The sequence below is a fragment of the Taeniopygia guttata genome, chromosome 20 (genome assembly GCF_048771995.1).
Source record: "Taeniopygia guttata chromosome 20, bTaeGut7.mat, whole genome shotgun sequence".
Lineage (NCBI taxonomy): Eukaryota > Metazoa > Chordata > Aves > Passeriformes > Estrildidae > Taeniopygia > Taeniopygia guttata.
Window position 1 is genome coordinate 865,716 of NC_133045.1, and position 19,886 is coordinate 885,601.

The following is a 19,886-nucleotide window of genomic DNA, read 5'->3' on the forward strand; positions in this document are numbered from 1 at the left end:
ACTAAAAGACATAACATGACAGACAATTTAAGTACAATAGCAAAACCTGAAGCTGGCTGTTCTGCTGCTGAAATGCTGCAGAGCTCTGGGATTATTCAAAATGTCTTAAAAAAATTAAAATTTATCTAGCTTGTCTTAATGGGGTTTTATAATGCCTGGGAGAGTATGTGAGGGAGTTAGCCTGTGCAAAAGGCATCAACCAGTTTCAAGATGGTTAGGGTTTATTTTATGTCTGTATTGTGTCTGCTTTGCCTTGTGCCTGTGCTTTGCTTTTTGTCACTAATGCTTAGTTATTTTCCCTCCCTCTGGTGTGTGGTTTTGGGGTTATATCATAGCTCTTCATACAGATACAGCTGCTGGATTGCTGATCCGTAGCATTCACCTGGTAACCCAAAGGCTCAACTCCCAGTGGAGGCAGGACATGAGTATTTCTCTGGCTGCCCTGGAGCTGCTCTCTGGACTGGCAAAGGTGAGATATGCAGCTTGGTGTGCCCTGGCCCCTTCTCACAGGGTGGTTGTGGTCCTGCTGCCTTGGGTGAAAGTCATGCCACAAAACAGATTCCGTAGCTGACTTTGTCAGCAACTATTCTTTTTGGAAATGAAAAAGAAACAGTACTGCTGTTGTAGGTAATTTTCTCCCAGTGTAAACACACTGTGGCTCAAAGGACATGTGGCTTGGGAATGCCTTTTAGCTGAAGCTTCTGTTGTGCCACTTTTCCCTTTCCCTCTCATCTTGGAAATAGTTTTTAGACCTTGATAAAACTTAGTGTATTGCTAATAGGAAGTGTACTTAGAGGAGCCGTGATAACCTGGTGAGACAATTCAGCATTTCCTGTCATAATCCCTCAGGAACTCAACAGCTCTCTTTTAATTTGTGTCTCAGGCAGTTTTTAGGGCATTAAGTCAGCACTAAGCCATATCGGACTGGGTGTTTATTCACTACTGCAGTAGCATGAACTGAAGAATGTATTTGAAAGTGTTCTGAAATAAATTAATGTATATTATTGGATCTTATAGAGCACCATACAGAGCCAGGGCTTTCTGCAGTTTGTGTGGTTAAGCCAGGGTCTTCTTGGTTTATCTTTTTTTTCTTCCAGTCTTATGGAAATGTGGAAATACATTATCTTTTCAAAAAATGTATCCCCAGGTTAATGTTAAATATTGTAGTCTTTGTATAATTCTCATGGAACTGAAGTAATTCTTGATCTGGAATATATTTCCCCTTTACAACAAAGTGGAAAAAAATAGACCACTTCCTCCTACAGGACTACTGTGTGGACTTGTTCTGCATGTGTCTTTAGAGATGACATGTCCCAGAGCCTTTCTCCGGTAGGGGCTGTTCCCCTGTCTTCTATCTGTTCAGCACCAGGTTATTAGTGGGACTTAGAAAAGTCAAAGATTTTGTTTCCTGCAGGAGTGCTGGTTCACAAACCTGCCTTTCATAAGCTCATCTTGAGGGGACTTTGCTGTAGATCATGAGCTTCTGAAGGATGTTCTAGCTAAATCCTGGAGCTCTGAATTGTCACTCCCATTTGTGGAGTACAGCTGCCAGGCTTCAGTGCTGGCACTAGCAAATCCATCCACCTTTCTGCTTGGATAAGCATGGTCAGATGCTGCAGAGCAGAAAAATCTATCAGTTCCTGTGCTGAGTCACGAGTCTTTAGCCTTACAGTGCAGATCCTCATGGCTCATTGTACTGTTTCCTGAACTTCTTGTCTGGAGCCTTGCTTTCTGCAGCCCTAGCTGGGAAAGAAGCAGAGAGAGGTGGTTGCAGTGAGTTTTGGGGAAGGGGTTATGGGGTTTTTATCAGTCTGCTTGTCCAGGGATGGCTTTTTTGTTCCTTTTACCCATGGTGAAAGTTATTGTGCTGAGAATATGTCTAGGGAAAAGTTACTTGAGCAGAATGAAGCCCTATGGAAGGGAGACTTGGCAATAAGTGGGTTCTTGTAGATACAGAATGGGTTGCTAGAGCTGAAGAAGAGGCATTTGTGGGGAAAAAAATTCAATACTGCAATTTCAGCTTACATTTGGTTTCTTACCAAGCCACACTTGTACCCCTCCTGCTCTTTGAAACTAAGCTATGCAATGTGGTCACACCTCAGTGCAGCATTTCCTTACTTTTAGTTTCAATATCCATCACTGTTAAATAATTTTACCTGCAATTTTAAGCTGTAATCAAAAAAGAGCTCAACTGTTTATTGTGGTTTCTTGAACTGCATTTAGAAATGTTTTCAAAAACTGTTCTTCCCTCTAAGATATTTGTGGAGGAATTCTCACCCTGTTGCCCTTGTTGATGCAGGTGAAGGTGGTGGTTGATCCCGCGGATCGGAAGCGCGCCATCAGCTCCGTGTGCAGCTACATCGTCTACCAGTGCAGCCGCCCGGCCCCGCTGCACTCCCGGGACCTGCACTCCATGATCGTGGCAGCTTTCCAGTGCCTCTGCGTCTGGCTCACGGAGCACCCCGACATGCTGGATGAGAAGGTCAGAGTCTCCCATGGATAGGTTTTGAGCGCTGCTTCTGAAATGCCTTTTATGCCCAACCTGTCTGTTCTCAATACTTTAAAATAGTGTGGTTGGCTTAGCTTTCTTAAGAATTACAAAAATAGTTTTTGTGCAAAATACTTTTGAACTTTAATTCCTGATTTTTATTTGCCAATATGTATTTTGGCTTTAAAATTACCTTTATAGTTAAAAAGATTGAATGTCTCAGTCTGTCTTCTTACTTTGTGAAACTGGAAAAAGAGAGAAGAAAAGAAACCTGGAGAAAAGCAAACAAGAAATATAGAAATTAATGGGGTGTTCCATAGCTACCTGCTGCAGGTAGCCATGACTCTCTTCATTTATCATCTCTTACCTGACTAAAACATTTTCTAGGTTTAACAGAATTCCTTTGATGCTAATATTTTGATAATCAGAGTTTGTTTCACCAATTTTCTACAAACTGAGCAGAGGATAGGTCAATATATGGTGGAATTTACTTGGGAAGCTTGAGAAGAGCAGGAAATGAGAGACATGTTTTCAATTGCCTTCTGCTCTGCTGTTTAAAAAAATTTGAATTCACATTTTCATTGTTAGTCTCTTTCAGAGCCAACTTAGTGATCTTTCTGGGTTTTTATAGATAATAGATATATATGTATTATGTAATATCTTTTTAGATAGGGCATTACACATCTTTATTTTTTGTTTATTTTGTAACATATAAAATGTATATATTTTAAAAAAAGAAGCTGGAAAACCCACAAGCAGAACTTAATCTGAAGATGCTTTCTGCATGTGCTTTGGAGTACTGGTATGGCAGTAGGTAACTGTGATAGGATATGTTCCCTGGATGTGGCACAGGTTGTGTTTAGTCAGTTGCATAATGCTTTATTCCATTTCATTATGGTCTTTTTTATTTCAATTACCACTATAAGGAGATAGTGTTACATACTGTGTGCATAGTACTGGACACTGAGTGGCTCATTTCTGAGTCATGATAGTCAGATGAGAACCTTTCCCTAAATTTGCAAGTATTAAAAATGCAGCTTTCCAGGTGCCTCCTCTGACATTTGCTTTAAATTTCAACTGCTGTACTGCTGCTCTGTAAACTCCTGCTGCAATTCTTAGTGGCCGGTCTTTTCAGCTCAATGCTGGTTAATTTTGCTCTGTTAGAGAACTTTGATTTTTCTCTTCACCTTTTATTCTATATCAACAATAAATATAAGGAAGGACAAAGGCCAAGACGCAGAGCCCTGTCTGGTTTTTGGTGGTACAGCCTGACCAGTCGTGTTCAGTTTTAATCACTTATTTGTTCAGAAGTCTTTCTTTATTATTCTGTAGCTCAAGCCATGAGATCTGAACCTTTGTTGTAGCAATCTGAATATTTTTAGTGGATAATTTTGTTCTGCATAGCAGTGGTGTGTCATATCTGTAGTTCTACTAAGTGTTGGCCTTTCCTGTAATAGATTTGTTGAAGCTTTTACATTGTACTTCTAGAATGTTCTTACTTTTCTCTTGGTGAATTAGATACCGTGATGTATTTTACTAATGAAATATGAATATATTTTACTAATGATGTTGGCAGTTGAAAAATTTAAAAAAGGGTTTCTTGCAGCTTTCCAGATGAGTTCATTCTTAATGTGCTTAGAACTTAAAACTTATGCAGAGCATCCTAGAAATACATTTATTATCTCTTAAAATATATTTACGTTTTTCTGTTGCATTCATAATAGTCCTCTTGACAATTTGGTATACATGCAATGAAATACATTGTGTGTATTTGTCCATTCAGAGAACTTTCTACCATTGGAATATAAATGCATAATATAAGTACACATCTATAAACAGAAAACATACCAGGACTATAGCAAACATGATCTTATTTTAACAGTGTAGGAGTAATCTTCTGCCTTTAAATAAAGAGCTTATATTATAAGCAGTTGGGGTTTTTTTTACTTAATGATATATCACTGTTTCCCTGAGGTTTTGGATATGTTTATCCAAGTTCTTCTGCCTCAAGGTGGTTCTTGTGTTTTAGGATTGCTTAAAAGAGGTGCTGGAGATTGTGGAGCTGGGAATTTCAGGGAGTAAATCAAAAAACAGTGAACAGGAGGTCAAGTACAAAGGAGATAAGGAGCCAAACCCTGCATCCATGCGAGTGAAAGATGCTGCTGAAGCTACACTGACATGGTATGTAATTTGTTAGAGCACCTTTAATGTTCAATATTGCCTTGTCTGAGGATGTTTAATAGGGAGTTTGCAGCTGGTGGTCCCTGATGTAACAAGAGTGTTTAAGAAGTTAGGCAGAAGTTCCCTATCTTTGCCCTTTGGGCAGGGCTGTGATCTCCCTTAGAGGTGTTAACAGAAAACAGATCCCTTAGAGGTGTTAACAGAAAACAGATCCCTCTGATCACTGTTTTCCCCTCCTGCCTCCTCTCTTCCTTGTACAGCAAAACCCAGACCCTCCTCCAGCCGTGGTGTTCTGTTCCCAGCCAGGCCTCTCTGCACACAGCAATTCCCTCTCTCTTTCACTTACCCCAGTGATCCTGTCTTCCCATTTCCTCTTCTCCTCATCCTGATAACATATGCTGTCCCCACTCTGTCTGGGAAACTGGTAGACACTGTGTGACGGCAGGGAATGGCACATGCAGCACATGTATACTGAAGCAGGATTGGATGGCTTCCTGCCCACAGTGCTGGGCTTGATTAATATATTTGAGAGGTTCTGCTTGAAATGCAGTTACAGATAATGTGTGGGTTGGGGAAGGGAAGCACAGAGAGGAAAATTGGGATTTGCTCCAGACAAGTTGGAAGGCACTGTGTTATGGGCTGAACAGTATAGTGGCAGACAGGACAGACTAAGGATGGGGAGGATAAATATGTTTTGCAAAAGGCAATAGCTGGTTTCTTTTTTGCTCTCCTTTAGAATCCAACTATTATAAACATTACTGTTAGTAAAAACAACTCTGTAATTTCCTAGAAAAAGCAACTACTTTTTGGAACTTGTGGACAAATCCATATTGTTGCCTGAAAGTGTTTATTTTAATTTAGAGAGATGAAACTGTTTTCACAGTAAAGTGGAAAAATCTGCAGACTTACTTTTGCTCTGGGTGTTGGTGTTAATTGTAAAGTCCTGACTTAGATCATGTGAACTTCAGTCCGACACTGGACAACTCTCATTACTGGCTCCTGCCATAGAAATTTTCAATTTCTAATAGTGTTATAACTGTACAACTTAAAATGGTTTAAAACAATGCTTCTAGGGGCCTCCTAAGGCTGTGGCTCCAAGGAGGTGGGCACTGTTGGACCCCACCTGGGGGCTTTCTTCCAGGGAAGATTACCAACTGTGATAGTTGTATTTGTGTGATCCTGGCACCTAAGGGGTGCCAATCCCTTAAAGGGTTTTAAGTTACTGTAATCTGTACTTGAAGAAAGCAAAGGCAGTTTTGACTGGTGTACTGCTATGTCTGTCCTGCTTGTTGATATGAAAGGGCTAAAGAATGGATGATTGGAGAAATACTATTTTAAAAATGAACATAAAGCTATGGAAGGATACATATTTTCCTGCTTTAAATAATGTCTTAATACCTTTATAACCCAGGTTCTAAAGAAGCTCATTCTACAGGCAGAGTGCCCTTCCTTGTAAGTTTTTGTGCATGTTTTTCTGAAGGTGCAGATTATCTTTAAACAATCTGATGGCAGATGTGCCCTGATAATGTAAATGCTAGGTCAAGATACAGATGAAGAATGTGAGTGAAAGTTTGTGCTTGGGTGGAACAGTTCACTGAATCTGACATAACTCTCAACTTTTTTCTCGCTTGCAGCATTATGCAGTTACTTGGAGCATTTCCTTCTCCCAGTGGTCCCGCTTCTCCTTGCAGCTTGGTGAATGAAACGACATTAATTAAATATTCCCGTCTCCCTACCATAAACAAGCACAGCTTCCGTTACTTTGTTTTGGATAATAGTGTCATCCTGGCCATGTTGGAGCAGCCTCTAGGGAATGAACAGAGTAAGTTCAGATTTCCCGTTTCCTTTTTTTCTCAGGCTAAAACTTTCTGTACAGAGCTGCAAAACAAATGTACTTAATCAACTGTCTCTCACTTTTCAGGGGTCTGTGAGTGGGCACACAGAGTAGAGTGTTGCTCTGGGTGGGAATAACTTTAATGCCAGTGATAGTCAAATGTGCACAAGCCTACCCAAATTGTTTATGCAGCTGTCCAAGTCTTTCAACCAGTTAGATCCTATACTTGCTGCTGACTACCATTGAAATAATGGGTGATGGACAAAAGCAATAGCATTACATTTTGAAATATCCTTGTTTGTACAAGAGTATGGGAAACTTGATAGAGATGAACGCTTAACATATGGTTAGTATGTGTCCTTTATGCTTGCACCATCACTGCTGCTTGCTTTATGCCTCCTATTATTGTATATTTCTATGGGTGCTTTCAGCTTAAGTGGTTTTAGTTGCTTAGGAGCTGTTACAACTTTCCCATGTGTGATCCTGTTCTGTCAATGACACCTCCTGTAAAGGAGATTTGTCACAGGGTGTTGCCTTTCACAGCTGAGTCTTAACTCATTTCAGCCTCATAGACTTTGACCATCAGGAACTTCTATTACAAAAATCTGGTATTAAATGATGCTTTGAACATCATAACTGATCCCTTGTAAGTCTTCATATGTCATGGTGTTACCTAATAGAACAAATAAAAATTCTTTAACATGTTACCTCAGTTAAAGACTAACTTATGTTAGAGCTGCTATACTGTCCCCAGTACATTTTCCTCATGTGTAGATAGGATGAAACCTAAAAACTAATCTTGAAAGCAGATATTGCACAGAACTGCATGAACTCAGAAGTTGAGTTGGGGTCCAGAGTGCTTTGACCATGTTGAGAATCACTGAATAGATCTTGCAGGAAGTGACAATGCTGGGAGTCATTGCCACATATCCACCCCCAGTCTGTGTTGGAGCAAATGTGTTCCTGACTGGAGTGGATTAGAGTGTACTAGAATGGCCTAAGCAATTCTCATCCTCACTCTGCCTCTCTAAATGTGTTACTGTGGAATCCTGCAAAGCTGTTGGAATCAAAAGTTAGATTATCTTTGCTTGCTGTGTATAACTTACTTACAAATCCCCTTGGAATTAAAAGATTAATTGCATTAATGCACAAGTACATCGGGCCAGTTCTGAGGCAGATCACAGAAGTGAATGACTGAGGAGCTGGTTTGGGTTCTCTTTGTGTGTGTGTGCTTATGTACACAGTGTGCATAGGCTGTCCTGCACCCTGAAGTCCCCAGGGAATACTGGGGAAAGAATAGAGTTCTGCTAGTTACCTGATAGTGCCAGTGTGTGGTTTATGTGCAAAAAAGATAAATGCAGATACCTTCAAGAAGGAAAGCTTATGATGAAGTATGATGATCTCATCTAAGGTGACTAACATTGGTGACGTTTTAAATCTTGAAAGAAGACTGAAATCCCTGCAATGTTAAAACCATCATTGTGCCAGTAGAAAGGCACCTCAGGACTCTGTAGTTTGACCTCCTGCTGTAGACAAGGCCAGCACTGGATTTGGACCAAGATAACACAACCTGGTGTTGTCCAAGTGGGTCTTGCAAACCTGAGAGGACAACTTCTCTGTCTCCCTATTCCTTGTGGGGAAAAATTTTCCATGATGTGGAGTCAGAATCTTCTGAGTCTTTGTTTGACCATTATCTTTTGTCCTTCTACTGTTCCTACTGCTGCTATTTGTGAGGAACTTTTGCAGAAGGTCATGGAAGCATCATGGAAATGGTGTCTCCATATGGTCATTGTCTCACCTAAACAGGCAATGACTGGACAATCTTCTTTGATTTCCTTGGAGATATCTGGAGAAATTGTGATCTGCATGAATTTGGATGAAAGTTGCTTTTAATGATGAAACTGAGCTGGCAAGTATTGAACTGACATAGTAGACTAGCACTAACTGCTGCAAAGAGATTTGCTTGATTCTCACCAGGAGTTTTCTTCAGGGTCAGGGAGGAGTTAACCATGAAAGAAAAACCTCTGCTGTCATGCCTGCATTTTATTCTTGTTGAATGATTACACAGTGAACTGTTTGCAGTATATGATGATGTCTTATTCTCTTTACCCATGTGCTTTGCAGATGACTCTTTCCCCTCTGTCACGGTTTTGATCCGTGGGACATCTGGAAGATTTGCGTGGGCCCAGCAACTCTGTCTTTTACCAAGAGGAGCTAAAGCAAATCAAAAGGTCTCTATCAAAGCCCATAAAGAAATCTTTAACTTAGAGATGTTCAGCGGAAATTCCGCTAATGTGAGACAGCCCCCCAGAGCTGGTGATTATACATTAAGGCTGAGCCACAGGGCCTTTAGCTGTAGGTAATGTGTCACATCTCTGGTGACTCTTTACCACTTGTGATTAATATAACCTACAGGCTGTGAAAGTGCTGTTGCTTTCTTGACTTGCAGACTTGCTTAATGGAGGGAGAGTTCTCTTTTTTTCTGAAATCGTCTTGTGAAGTGATGGGATAAGGTATAGTGTAGTTAGTGTGTAGGCAGGGCTAGTTTTCAGGTGTCAGGCAAAACCCTTGCAGCAGAGAGCGTGAAGTCTGGAGGTGTAGAGAACAGGTCTTCAAGCTACAAAGCCTGATGTTGCAAAAATGGCTGTAAACCTGCTGTGAAAAAAATTATCTATATGAACTCTGGAACAGCTCTGGAGAGAAATGATGGAGGAGAAATACCTCAGTCTTGTTTTACAGCAAAATTTCTTGCAGTTATCTAATGGAGCAAGTACTCTTGTCATGAAAATTTCTGTCTGTGAACTTCTCCAAATCTTTAAACTTTTCTCATGAGCCTCAGTAAAAGAAAGGCACTAATGTAGCTGAAATGAGGGTTTGTCAGTCTTAGCTGGCCTGTTCACATTTAGATGAATGTGGTCTCTGTGAAGCAGCCTTTGGGAAGACCATCCAGGATGTGTTTGGGCTCTGCTATCTCTGGAGCTGAGACCCTTGGCTAAATAATCTCAGTCCAGGTGTGCTATCTCCTAAACTAAAGGGCAAGCCATGATCTGACTGCTGACCTCCTCACCACTTTTAAGGGAACTTTTCCAACTTGAAGGCATTCTACAAGATAATTGTTAATGGTTTTGCCTTTTTGAAATGTAAACCTAGTAAACAACACTGAAGATGCCATAAAGGTCTTGCTTGCTTGGAGCTGGTGCACCTCTAAACCTGCACCTAGATAATTTGTTGCTTTCTTTGATAACTTGAAGATTGGAATTACATAATGACAGTATAGAACACGAGGTAGTAGCAATGTCAAAATTGCATCATGATCCTTTGACTATTGTGGCAGTGCATCTCCTGATCCACAGCATTGCTGATGTCTTCGAGGCCTTGGCTTGTTGTGATCATCACAGTCAGGAAGGTTGAAATGGAGCTTCTCAGAACTTGCCAACTTTCTCTAAATACAGTTAGAATGGGCTGAAAATAAGATGTTGCTATGTAAGCTTGCCCTTTTTTTTTGGGGGGGGGTGGGTTTGCAACTGTTTACAGGCTAGATGCTTAGCACAGTTCATAGATTTCAAAATGGACAGTTGAGTCTTTTTAAAGTTTACAGTCATGCTTTCAATGCAAGTCTATTAGTTTAAAGTATTTAATGTGTTTTAATAATGTGCTGCTCACTAATAGTAGTTTTGTTGGGGAGGGAAAATGTTTTTCATCTGTTATATTATTGTCTAGTGATGCAATACCTTGAATGTAAAAACAACTTTTTTTTTGTCAGACATTTGTGCCAGAACCTCGACCAGCTCCTAAAAATGATGTTGGGTTGAAACACACTGTGAAACAACGCCCTTTTCCTGAAGAAGTGGACAAGATTCCATTTGTGAAAGCTGACTTGAGCATTCCTGATTTGCATGAAATTGTGAATCAGGAAGTACGTAATTGTCTCTGACTTGATTTTGTTCTTAGGATTTTTGTCTGTTCATGAGTTGTGCACTTATATCTTACTGTAAATAGTTTCACTCTTTGGCTTGTCCAATTTCACATTAATGGAATAATAACCTCTGCAAATTAGTTAAAACTATGCACTTCTCCAGAAAGATGCCAATGCTTTGGTTGTGTTATTTGGGAGACACTGCTCAACATGTTTTATTACTGATCCTAATATCCTGGTACTGTAGGAAGCAATGACTTACACTTTCTTGCTTCTTCTGGGGAAATGGAAGGGTCTTTTTTGAGACCTTTCTGGGGGAAGAAGAGAGTGCACGTCTCTAAATATTTTAAAGTTTCGCAGGATTTAATTTGTTTTCATTTCTGTCCTCTTGAATAGGAGAAGCCATAGCTGCTACTGGATATTCACAGAGCTATCCTATGCCAGGGTGTTTAGGCGCTCACTTTGCAGTGTTGAAAGGTCTTTTTGAAAGTGTTTTAGTAATTATTCTGATGGTGGACTGCAGCTGCTGCACTAGAGCTTTCCTAAGTGATGAAACTGTTTTCTTAGTGTATCTTTGTGATTTTGGTGACATCAGCTGTTCACGCAATGTTTTCCAGCTCGAAGAGCGCCATGAGAAGCTGAGGAATGGCATGGCTCAGCAGATTGTCTTTGAGACTTCCATAGATCAGAGAAGTGAAGAGGAGTGGCGGAAAAAGAGCTTTCCTGATCCCGTCACGGAGTGTAAGCCCCCGCCAGCAGCACAGGAGTTCCAGACAGCACGTCTGTTCCTCTCTCACTTCGGGTTCCTCTCATTAGAAGCATTGAAGGTGATCTGATTCCTCTTGGTGTTGTGTGGTTCTTCCAGTTTCCATGTGGTCTGGCTCAACAAAAGGGAGAAGAAAAATTTTGGTAGTGAAAGATAATCTGTGTACTTCCAACTACTGTTCAGCTGTAGTCTAATCAAATCGAGTGATAGATTGCAGTATTCCAGGATTCAGAGCAAGGTTGTGAAAGGCTGAGCCTCAAGTTGAAAATGCTCTGAATAGGTATCTGTATCTTTGTTTTTAGTAGGTGTATACACCATCACACTGAAATGTTCACACTTAAAATCATTCCACAACTTGAGTTAGGGTTTTGGGGTGGTACTTGAAGACTCTCTGAAATATAACTACCACAGAAGTTTTGCTACAGAGGTGGTTGTGCTGAGGTGGTTTAGTCATGCATAAACACTTCATACATAATAGATGTAGAAGTTTATTTCTAAAATTAAAATAATTATTTTTAGAGATGATCCATATTTTTAATTTGAAATTCTACCTCTTACCTATGAGTTCTCCCTTGTATTTGTTGCTTTTCCCTTCCAGAAAGCTGTCAGGAAAAGTAGATTATAGATAATTTGCAAAAATGTTGTCTGAAAGTGCTCAGTGTATTACGTATCACTGGTATTTAAGTTAATCTGAAACTGCACATGCAAGCTGTGATATTCTGAAAGCATCTGCTGTTTTCATTGTGTTCTATTCTTGAGCAAAATATTATGTCTCTCACAGGAAAAGTACCACTTTTGATTAATGAGAGTGAAATGCAATGAATTGTCAACCTGTTATGCTTCCTGTTACTCATTTACAATTACAAGATTATATCACATCAGAAATCCCTGTATAATTTTGCTCTTAGAGAAGGGAAACTCTTTTTTATATTTTAATGGATTGCCATTGAAGCCATAAAGATCTTTCAATTAAGAAAGATGGGTTTTTAAGCTGTTGAACTTGTCTATTGGGCAGGAACCTACTAACAGTCGTCTACCTCCTCACCTGGTTGCACTTGACTCTGCTCTTCCTGGGTTTTTTGATGACCTTGGTTACTTGGATTTGTTACCTTGTCGTCCTTTTGATACTGTTTTCATTTTCTACATGAAGGCAGGCCAGAAAACTAGCCAGGAGGTAAGTGAAAGTGTAGAGTGCCAACTAGTCTATATTGTCTTGTTTCTAGTAATTTCCAAGTTAGTAAAGCATCTGTGCTGGTGATTAGAGTGGAGTGTCAGAACTAGTGTGAGCTACGAGTCACTGCATACTCTCTTCATCTGTAGGTTGAAATATATTGCTCACACTTAGGACTACTGTAACAAATTTAATATATTTTAAAATATAGTTAAGACATATAATATTAATAGTGTTTTTATTATCTGTTCTGTCCTTATTGTCCTTATTTGTAGAGTTCAAAGATTCAGATCAGAAAGGCATTTCAGCTTTGTTGGCTCAGCTTGCAGGGAAAGTTGCAGTTTGTTCCAGCAAAGAGCAATGTCAAGGTAGTTTGGTTTCATTCTAATGCTAAACACATGTTAAAGGAATGAAAAACTTTCTGCAAGTAAGGAAGTATCATTGCATTATAAGTCTTTATGCTATAATATTTAGATTCAAAGGCGATTAGGTTAATCAGGTTAATTTGTGCAAATGTAAGTTGTGACTTCTTTGTGACATGGAAACATGCTAAGAGAGTTAATGGGCTCATTAGGAAAGGGTGTTTCTCTAGTACCTTCTCATTCCATTCATAAACTTTCACAATAAACAGTTGAAGCGTGGCTTCTGTAATAAATCATTGTGCCACCTCCTTGTGTCACTGTGAACGCACAGTTGGTAGAACACTGCAGCACCTTATACTTCAGTGTGGGACACAATTCTTGAAACCAGGATCATCTGTCTGTGAGTGTTCAAATTGCCATTCAGAATAGACAGTGCAGAATCTTGTCATCTGCAAAGTCAGGTATGAAACAAGATATGCTAGGTCTGCCTTTGGCCTGAGATGTGCACTTGCTGAACTGGCAGAATGTTTATATGCTCTTAAGGAGGAGCTCTTATGTCTTCGAGCCCACAATTACCCTGACTTTTTCTGAAGCACAGCTATGGTTTCAATGTGCTCAGTAATGAGGATTAATAATGATATTTCAATGCAGTGTGTCTAGTCACTGCTGAACACTGTATGAGGCATTAGGATGGAGTGTCAGGACTATGTGGCTACACAAAGCCTGCAGCTTGGAAGCTTTCCTTCCAGCGCCCATCCCTGTAATTTCTGCTTTGTTGAGGCCTGTGTCCCAGTGTACTGCCCCTGCACAAGCCAAAATGATTGATGCTTCTGCTACAAAACAAATTCCTGCATGGCCTGGAAAGGATGAATGGATTGTTTGTTCCACCAATCCCAGTGGTACTGGTACCCAAATCACACATGTCCTTGTGTACTGTTTGGTGAAGGGCTCAACTCTCACTTGGTCATAATGAGATAAAAATTGCCTTAACGTGTGGAAACATCCCAGATCTCTGTCAGAAGTAGAATTAAAGTTTAAGGTGAACAGTACAGTGTGATGTTTGATTAAAGCGCACATTTCATGCTACTGAAAATCGTTTTAGAAAATCTGTTTCATACTTTAATGTGCTGCAATGCCTGTGCTTTAAATCATTCTATGTCATGTACAGGTGAGTAATGAGGAAAATTAATTTCTCCTCAAATTTTAACTTGGTCTAATAGTGAAAAGTGTCTAGAAAACCCTTGTGTTACCTTTGATGCAAATACAGGTTCTGCACTGAGTACTCAGTGTTTTTTCTGATGGCTGCTTGAGTCTCCAGTACTGTTTCCAGCCATTTAATTTACTGGTTTACAGGCGTTGAAAATGCTGGCAGAAAGTCAAGTTGATTGAATAGGACAAGGCAAAGCAGGGTAGGGGGATGCTGAGGAGCAGGGAGTAATGTCCATGTAGAAAGTCTGGGGTTTCAGGCTTGTTTTGTAGCTATATTTGGGCAAAACCATGTTGGTGACAAACATTTAATTAAAAAGCTGGGGAGGAAGAGACTTGTTTCCTACTTCTGTACCAACATGGTGTGCTGCTGGTGGTTTCAGATCCTGAAGAACATGGAGTCTTCCAGAATTGTTCAGCCCCACTTCCTGGAGTTCTTGCTGTCTCTTGGCTGGCCTGTTGATGTTGGGAAGCACCCTGGGTGGACTGGTCATGTCTCAACAAGCTGGTCAATCAACTGCTGCAGTGATGAAGAGGGACCTGAGCAAGGTAAGACATAGTAAATGTCTTTTGTAGTAAATTAAATTGTTTAGGTTCCTTTAGAAGACAATTTTCTTGCTCTTGTGTACCTATCTGAACACTGGCACACTTTTTTCGGTTGTTTTTTTGTTTGTTTTTGCTGAGGATTTTTTTTGTTGTTATTTTTTGTTTTGGGGTTTTTGTTTTTTTTTTTTTTTTTTTTGATAAATGATGTTTGCTAGAAAGAAATGTATAAACATTAGATGAAGCTTCAAGTCAGAGTGAGCAAAACTAATGTCTGTATGTTGTTGGGAGGAAGTAGCCTCAGCAAAAAAAAATACCTCTGGGCTATATTTTTTTAAATCTGAAGAGTCTTTAATAAATTATTCCAAAACAGTATTCTGGTTAAATGTGTTGCAGATTGTTCTGTGTACTGGCAAATAGGCTTGAAATGCTGTGTGTTTGCTTGTTTTGGTTTTTTGTTTTGTTTGTTTGTTTGGGTTTTGGTTTTGTTTTTGGTTTGGTTTGGTTTTTTTGTGTTCTCTTAAGTAGATTAAAATGAAATATTGACTCAAGTTGTTGTTTATAGGTCCTGGAGGTGTTGGAACCCACACATTTCTCTGTCTTGCTTCATTGACTCTGCTTTTTTCCACTAGAGCAACTCTTACCCTGAGCTTATCATACACCACCCTCTCCCCATTCTGTCACCCAAAATGATCCTCAGGAATGTGAGCTAATACCCCAGGATGGGAAACTGGGGGCTGGGTTTGCTTCTCCCTTGGACAACTTGATCAGATCCTGTGGGAATTGGTAGCGTCTGGGCTGGTTTCAGTGTCACTGCTCCAAAGCCCAGACCTGTTCTGGGTGATCTCCAGAGCCCCAGCCTCTGGTGGGCCACCCAAAGGCATTGGTAAGGCTGGTGCAGCTTGTTCATCATCCTTAACCTGATGCTGACATAAGGTGTGACACCATTACAGCTGCAGGTGCTTCAGCAGCACTTGCTCTGCTGTCCATTCACTGTGTCTTAGGAGTGCCCATCACCTGTATCTGCAGCAGCTGGAGGCTTCTTCCTTAAGTCATGGAATAAAAGTACAAACCATAGAAGGCTGGAAGTGTTCAGGTGAGGTTAGAGTACACAGGCATTGCTTTCTCTGAGCGAGTCAGGATGGCTTACAGAATGGCCAGGTCTGGATTTAATTTTGCTTTAAGGACAGGGTCATGCTGTGCTTTCTCAGAGGCAGAGCCCTCTGATGTCCCTTTGCAGTGGTGTGTCAGAACAACTGCAAAAGGCAGGTCCCTGAATTAGCAAGGGACCTGGTTTGACGTTGACTTTTCAGCTCAAATTTTTTCAGTTATTTGAATGAAAACATAGACCACTAAATAACTGAATTAATTCAACCAGCCTGGGGAAGAAGGAAACAGAAAAAGCATTTTTCTGAAATGGAAGGGAGGAAGGGCAGGTTACTTCTAATCTGGTTCTGCTGGTGAATGAGCACAGGTCCGATGAGGAGCAGCTGAGGGAGCTGGGAGGGCTCAGCCTGGAGAAAAGGAAGCTCAGGAGAGACCTTCTTGGTCTCTACAACTCCTGAAAAGCATTGTAGCCAGGTCACGGTCAGTATCCCAGGTAATGAATGATGAGAGGAAATAGCCTCAGTGCAGATTTAAGTTGGCTATTAGGGACAATTTCCTTATGGAAGGGGTGAGGCACTAGCACAGGCTACCCAGGACAGTGGTGGAGTCACCATCCCTGGAGGAATTTAAAAGCTGTGCAGATGTGGGACTTGGGGACATGGGTTGGTGGTGAGTTTGGCAGTGGTGAGTTAACAGTTGGACTCAATGATCTCCAGCCTCAATGATTCTGTGAGTCTAAAATAGCTTTTGGCGAGTTGCAGTTAAAATAATTTCATGGGAATGTTTCCCTGAAGCACCCCCAAAATCAAAGAAATTCCTAAAGAGATGGGTTTGAGTTATGGTGCTGCTCCTTGGGCACCTGTGCACTGGATATGTAGGAATCTCTTCCTGATGCTGAAGAATGGCTTGGAGTCTTCAACATGGCCACTTCTCTGTCAGTATGCTGAATTTCACTGCTCCAGTGGCTTTGCTGAGGCAGTTATCCCAGGAACCCTCCTGTAAACTTAATCAGAGAAATAATTAATTTTAAAGTCCTCTCTAAGGGAAGGAAAAGGGGGGAGGGAAGTTCTTTCACTGCTCTGATGGCCTGTATTGGCCAATTGTGGTGAGGGAGTCAGTGGGGACCTTTCTTGCGTTGATTAGTGACAGATCATTTCCTAACTCTGCTTGACAGCGAAAAGACTGAAGACAGCCTGTAGAAATTGGAATTCTAGAATAGTATCAGACTGAAGTGATAAATGTTACAATCCTTTGGAAACTGAATGACTAGCTAGACAGAATGCTCAGACATAGATAGCAGATGTATTCTTGTGGCAGATGTGCTTACTAGAGTACTAGGAAATAAAGAATCCAGTACACTGAAAATGTGTTCACAATGAAGCCACTCCCAACCCAAAATGACTTTTCCTTCAAGATAGTTAAAATAGATATCTGAGAAAGGTTGTTAGCCATGAGATTTGACTAATTTCATTTTAAAATGACATTTGCATGATTTCTTCTCATTGATTGCACCTTGTATTTGAAGGTCATTTCTGATGCAGAGTGTAAAGAAGTAGAGCTTCCTTCTGGCTAAACTTTCCTTTTCTGTCCATTTCAGATGATCTAATTATCTCAGAAGATGTTGGGGCAAGTATCTTCAATGGGCAGAAGAAGGTGCTGTATTATGCAGACGCCCTGACAGAAATTGCCTTTGTTGTCCCATCACCAGTGGAATCCCTGAGTAAGATCTGTCTGTACATGCTCTATACAAAAATGAAAACAAGGAAAATAACTTTTTTTTTTGTTTGAGAGCTCTTTCAGAAGCAAAACCTAAACAAATTAACTAAGTAGTGTGTTTAGCAAGATCCTTGTCAGAAAGGTGTGGATGTTTAACTTACAACATTCTAATCCTTAAACTCCTTCCAGATGTGGCATCTGTTCTGTACCTTTCTCTGAACCTCAGTAGATATCCAGGCATGCACAGCAGTTTTGCTGTTGACAGGGTGCTTTAGGTTGGACATGTGATTCATCATTAACTGGTGAAGCCTATTTATTTTTTCTTTCCTGTCAGTGATGTGCTCCTGCAGCACATATGGGAGTGTTTGTACCAATGCTAAGTAGAAAAGCATCAGCTTTCATGGCATCTTTGGCATGCTAAAAGTTGCCTGGAATAAAATATGGTGTAGCCATAGGAAGGAGGAGACTCTATTCTGTAGGAAATTGCTGGGATGTGTGTAAGTCCATAGGGAATGCTTTATTGGCAGTCAGTTTCTGGAACAACTGGCAGTTATCTCCTAGCTTATCTTCCTGCTTATGAGGCCTGTATTGACTTGACCATACATTTATGCATGTCTAGTTTCAAAAGCTTTATATTTTTTAGTATCAAAACCTTATAGATGATGGCAGCTTAATTTTTTTGATGGAAGAATAGATAAAACCCACTTTTTTTTCTTCTGTCTTACAGCTGATTCACTGGAAAGCAGTGTCTCTGACCAAGAAAGTGACTCCAACATGGATCTGCTGCCAGGAATATTGAAGCAGCAGCCTCTGACACTTGAACTCTTCCCCAATCATACAGACAATCTTAATCCCTCCCACCGGGTAAGGCAAAACTTGCATTGAAAAATGGTGCCCTTTTTTTTTTTTTTTTTTTTTTCTTTACTTTTCAATAAACATGCTGTGGCAATGCTCAGGACTTTTGGTAGTCTATAATTTGGTTTCCTAGTGTGTAGAGTTACTTGTTCCTTGCCATTAATCTTTGATATCTGCTTTGGTCCTGCCAGAATTAGCCTCTACCGTAGGAGATAGCCAGCTTACATTACTTAAATATAACACTTAGCATGTCTAAGTGGTAATAGTGTGCATCCTGAAATCTTGAAATGTGTGCAGGAGAAAGTATATGCAATATTTACAGAGTAATTCAGTCTCAAATCCATGCTTGGAAATTGAGGATGGATCGACATGAGCACTTTTCCTACCTACCCAAACAGTGTCAGTTGTGTCTGAGGTACCAGAAGTTGCTTTTGTACACTAATAAAGCAGAAAACCATGAACTGTTGTATCTGTAAGTGAAAAACTTATTACTGCTGGTTACTTGTTTAGAATTCACCTCCAAATGTATATTTAGTTACTCATTTAAGGTCTTCGAGAACATTAAGAAAAACTTCTAACTGATTCAAGGTTGATTTTATATATATATATGTATATATTAGTTTATATTGAAAAGTAGTAGTTGGCGACCCAGGTTGCAGTGAGTAGTTCCAGCACAGCTGTCCCTGCTCAACAGCTGGCAGAGGTTGTACCTGGCTGAGATATGAATGACTGAGGAGCAGCTGGAAATACTTGTTGGCTGCATTATTGGATTCACAATGTTTGCAAATGCTGCTCTTCCCTTATGTTCAAAACAGCTCAGTCCTACTTCTAGATCCAAGAGGACGCCTCAGGGCCGAACCATTCCACCAATGGGACCTGAAACCAAAGTGTATGTGGTCTGGGTGGAACGTTATGATGATATAGGTATGTACAACTTCTAGCTGTTCACTAAATTAACAACAGGGCAGGAACCAGAGGAAAAACCCTGTTCTTTTTTTTTTTTTTTTTAATGAAATAAAATGCTAGATCATGTAACCACAGGCTGGTTTGAATTGGAGGGGACCTTAAAGCTAATCTAGTCCCAACCCCCTTCCATGTGCAGGGACACCTTTCACTAAACCAGGTTGCTCCAAGCCCCATCCAGCCTAAACCCTTCCAGGGATGGGGCAACCACAGCTTCTCTGGGCAACCTGTGCCAAGGCCTCACCACCCTCACAATTAAAATAAGTCCTAATTAATTGTTGTCTGTAACAACACTAAGACTCTGAATCAGTTCTTCAGTATTTGTGTTGTGATCCATAAGGGTGTACATGAATCAGTGGCATATGGAGGTCTGAAATTTCCTGTAGTGCTGGCAGTACCTGTGAAATGCTGTAATGAACCTTCTTAAGCTGAGCACACAAGGCAGGTGTGTTCCCCTGCTTCTGAGGTCTCCTCGGCTGTTGTCTCCTAGGAGTGGATCTGGTTTTCTTCCTTAAAAAAAACGGCTTCTGAAACCTGCTGCTTCTGTGCTGGAGGGATCATCATCCTCCTTGGTATGATGTCTCCTTTGGAACTCCATATTCTCTCTCTTCAGGGGGAGATCGTTTGTTCTGCTCTCAGGGTGCCTGCCCCATGTTCCCTTTCTGCTGTGTTGCTCAGGCAAGCTCCTGCTCCTCATGCAACTTTGTTTCTTAGTTTGGTGTTTCCTTTCTGCCTCAGGCTACTGCTGCTTTGGGAGAGACACAGCTTTGCTTATCCT

General features: G+C 40.6%; 1 protein-coding gene across 9 annotated transcripts in view; it reads left to right on the plus strand.

The window, feature by feature from the left end:
- RALGAPB (Ral GTPase activating protein non-catalytic subunit beta) overlaps positions 1 to 19,886 on the plus strand; it is a 62,379-nt gene that overhangs the window by 34,628 nt on the left and 7,865 nt on the right. For 6 of the 9 annotated variants that reach the window (XM_030288935.4, XM_030288937.4, XM_030288939.4 and 3 more), the window contains 12 exons: positions 336 to 469; positions 2,300 to 2,482; positions 4,518 to 4,669; positions 6,304 to 6,491; positions 8,628 to 8,734; positions 10,267 to 10,419; positions 11,037 to 11,246; positions 12,201 to 12,359; positions 14,308 to 14,473; positions 17,172 to 17,294; positions 18,018 to 18,154; positions 18,961 to 19,069. In XM_030288935.4, coding sequence (XP_030144795.2) covers positions 336 to 469; positions 2,300 to 2,482; positions 4,518 to 4,669; positions 6,304 to 6,491; positions 8,628 to 8,734; positions 10,267 to 10,419; positions 11,037 to 11,246; positions 12,201 to 12,359; positions 14,308 to 14,473; positions 17,172 to 17,294; positions 18,018 to 18,154; positions 18,961 to 19,069 — 1,821 coding nt within the window. The remainder of the gene's footprint in view (positions 1 to 335; positions 470 to 2,299; positions 2,483 to 4,517; positions 4,670 to 6,303; positions 6,492 to 8,627; positions 8,735 to 10,266; positions 10,420 to 11,036; positions 11,247 to 12,200; positions 12,360 to 14,307; positions 14,474 to 17,171; positions 17,295 to 18,017; positions 18,155 to 18,960; positions 19,070 to 19,886) is intronic. The other 3 variants (XM_030288936.4, XM_030288940.4, XM_030288938.4) reach the window with 1 other exon arrangement.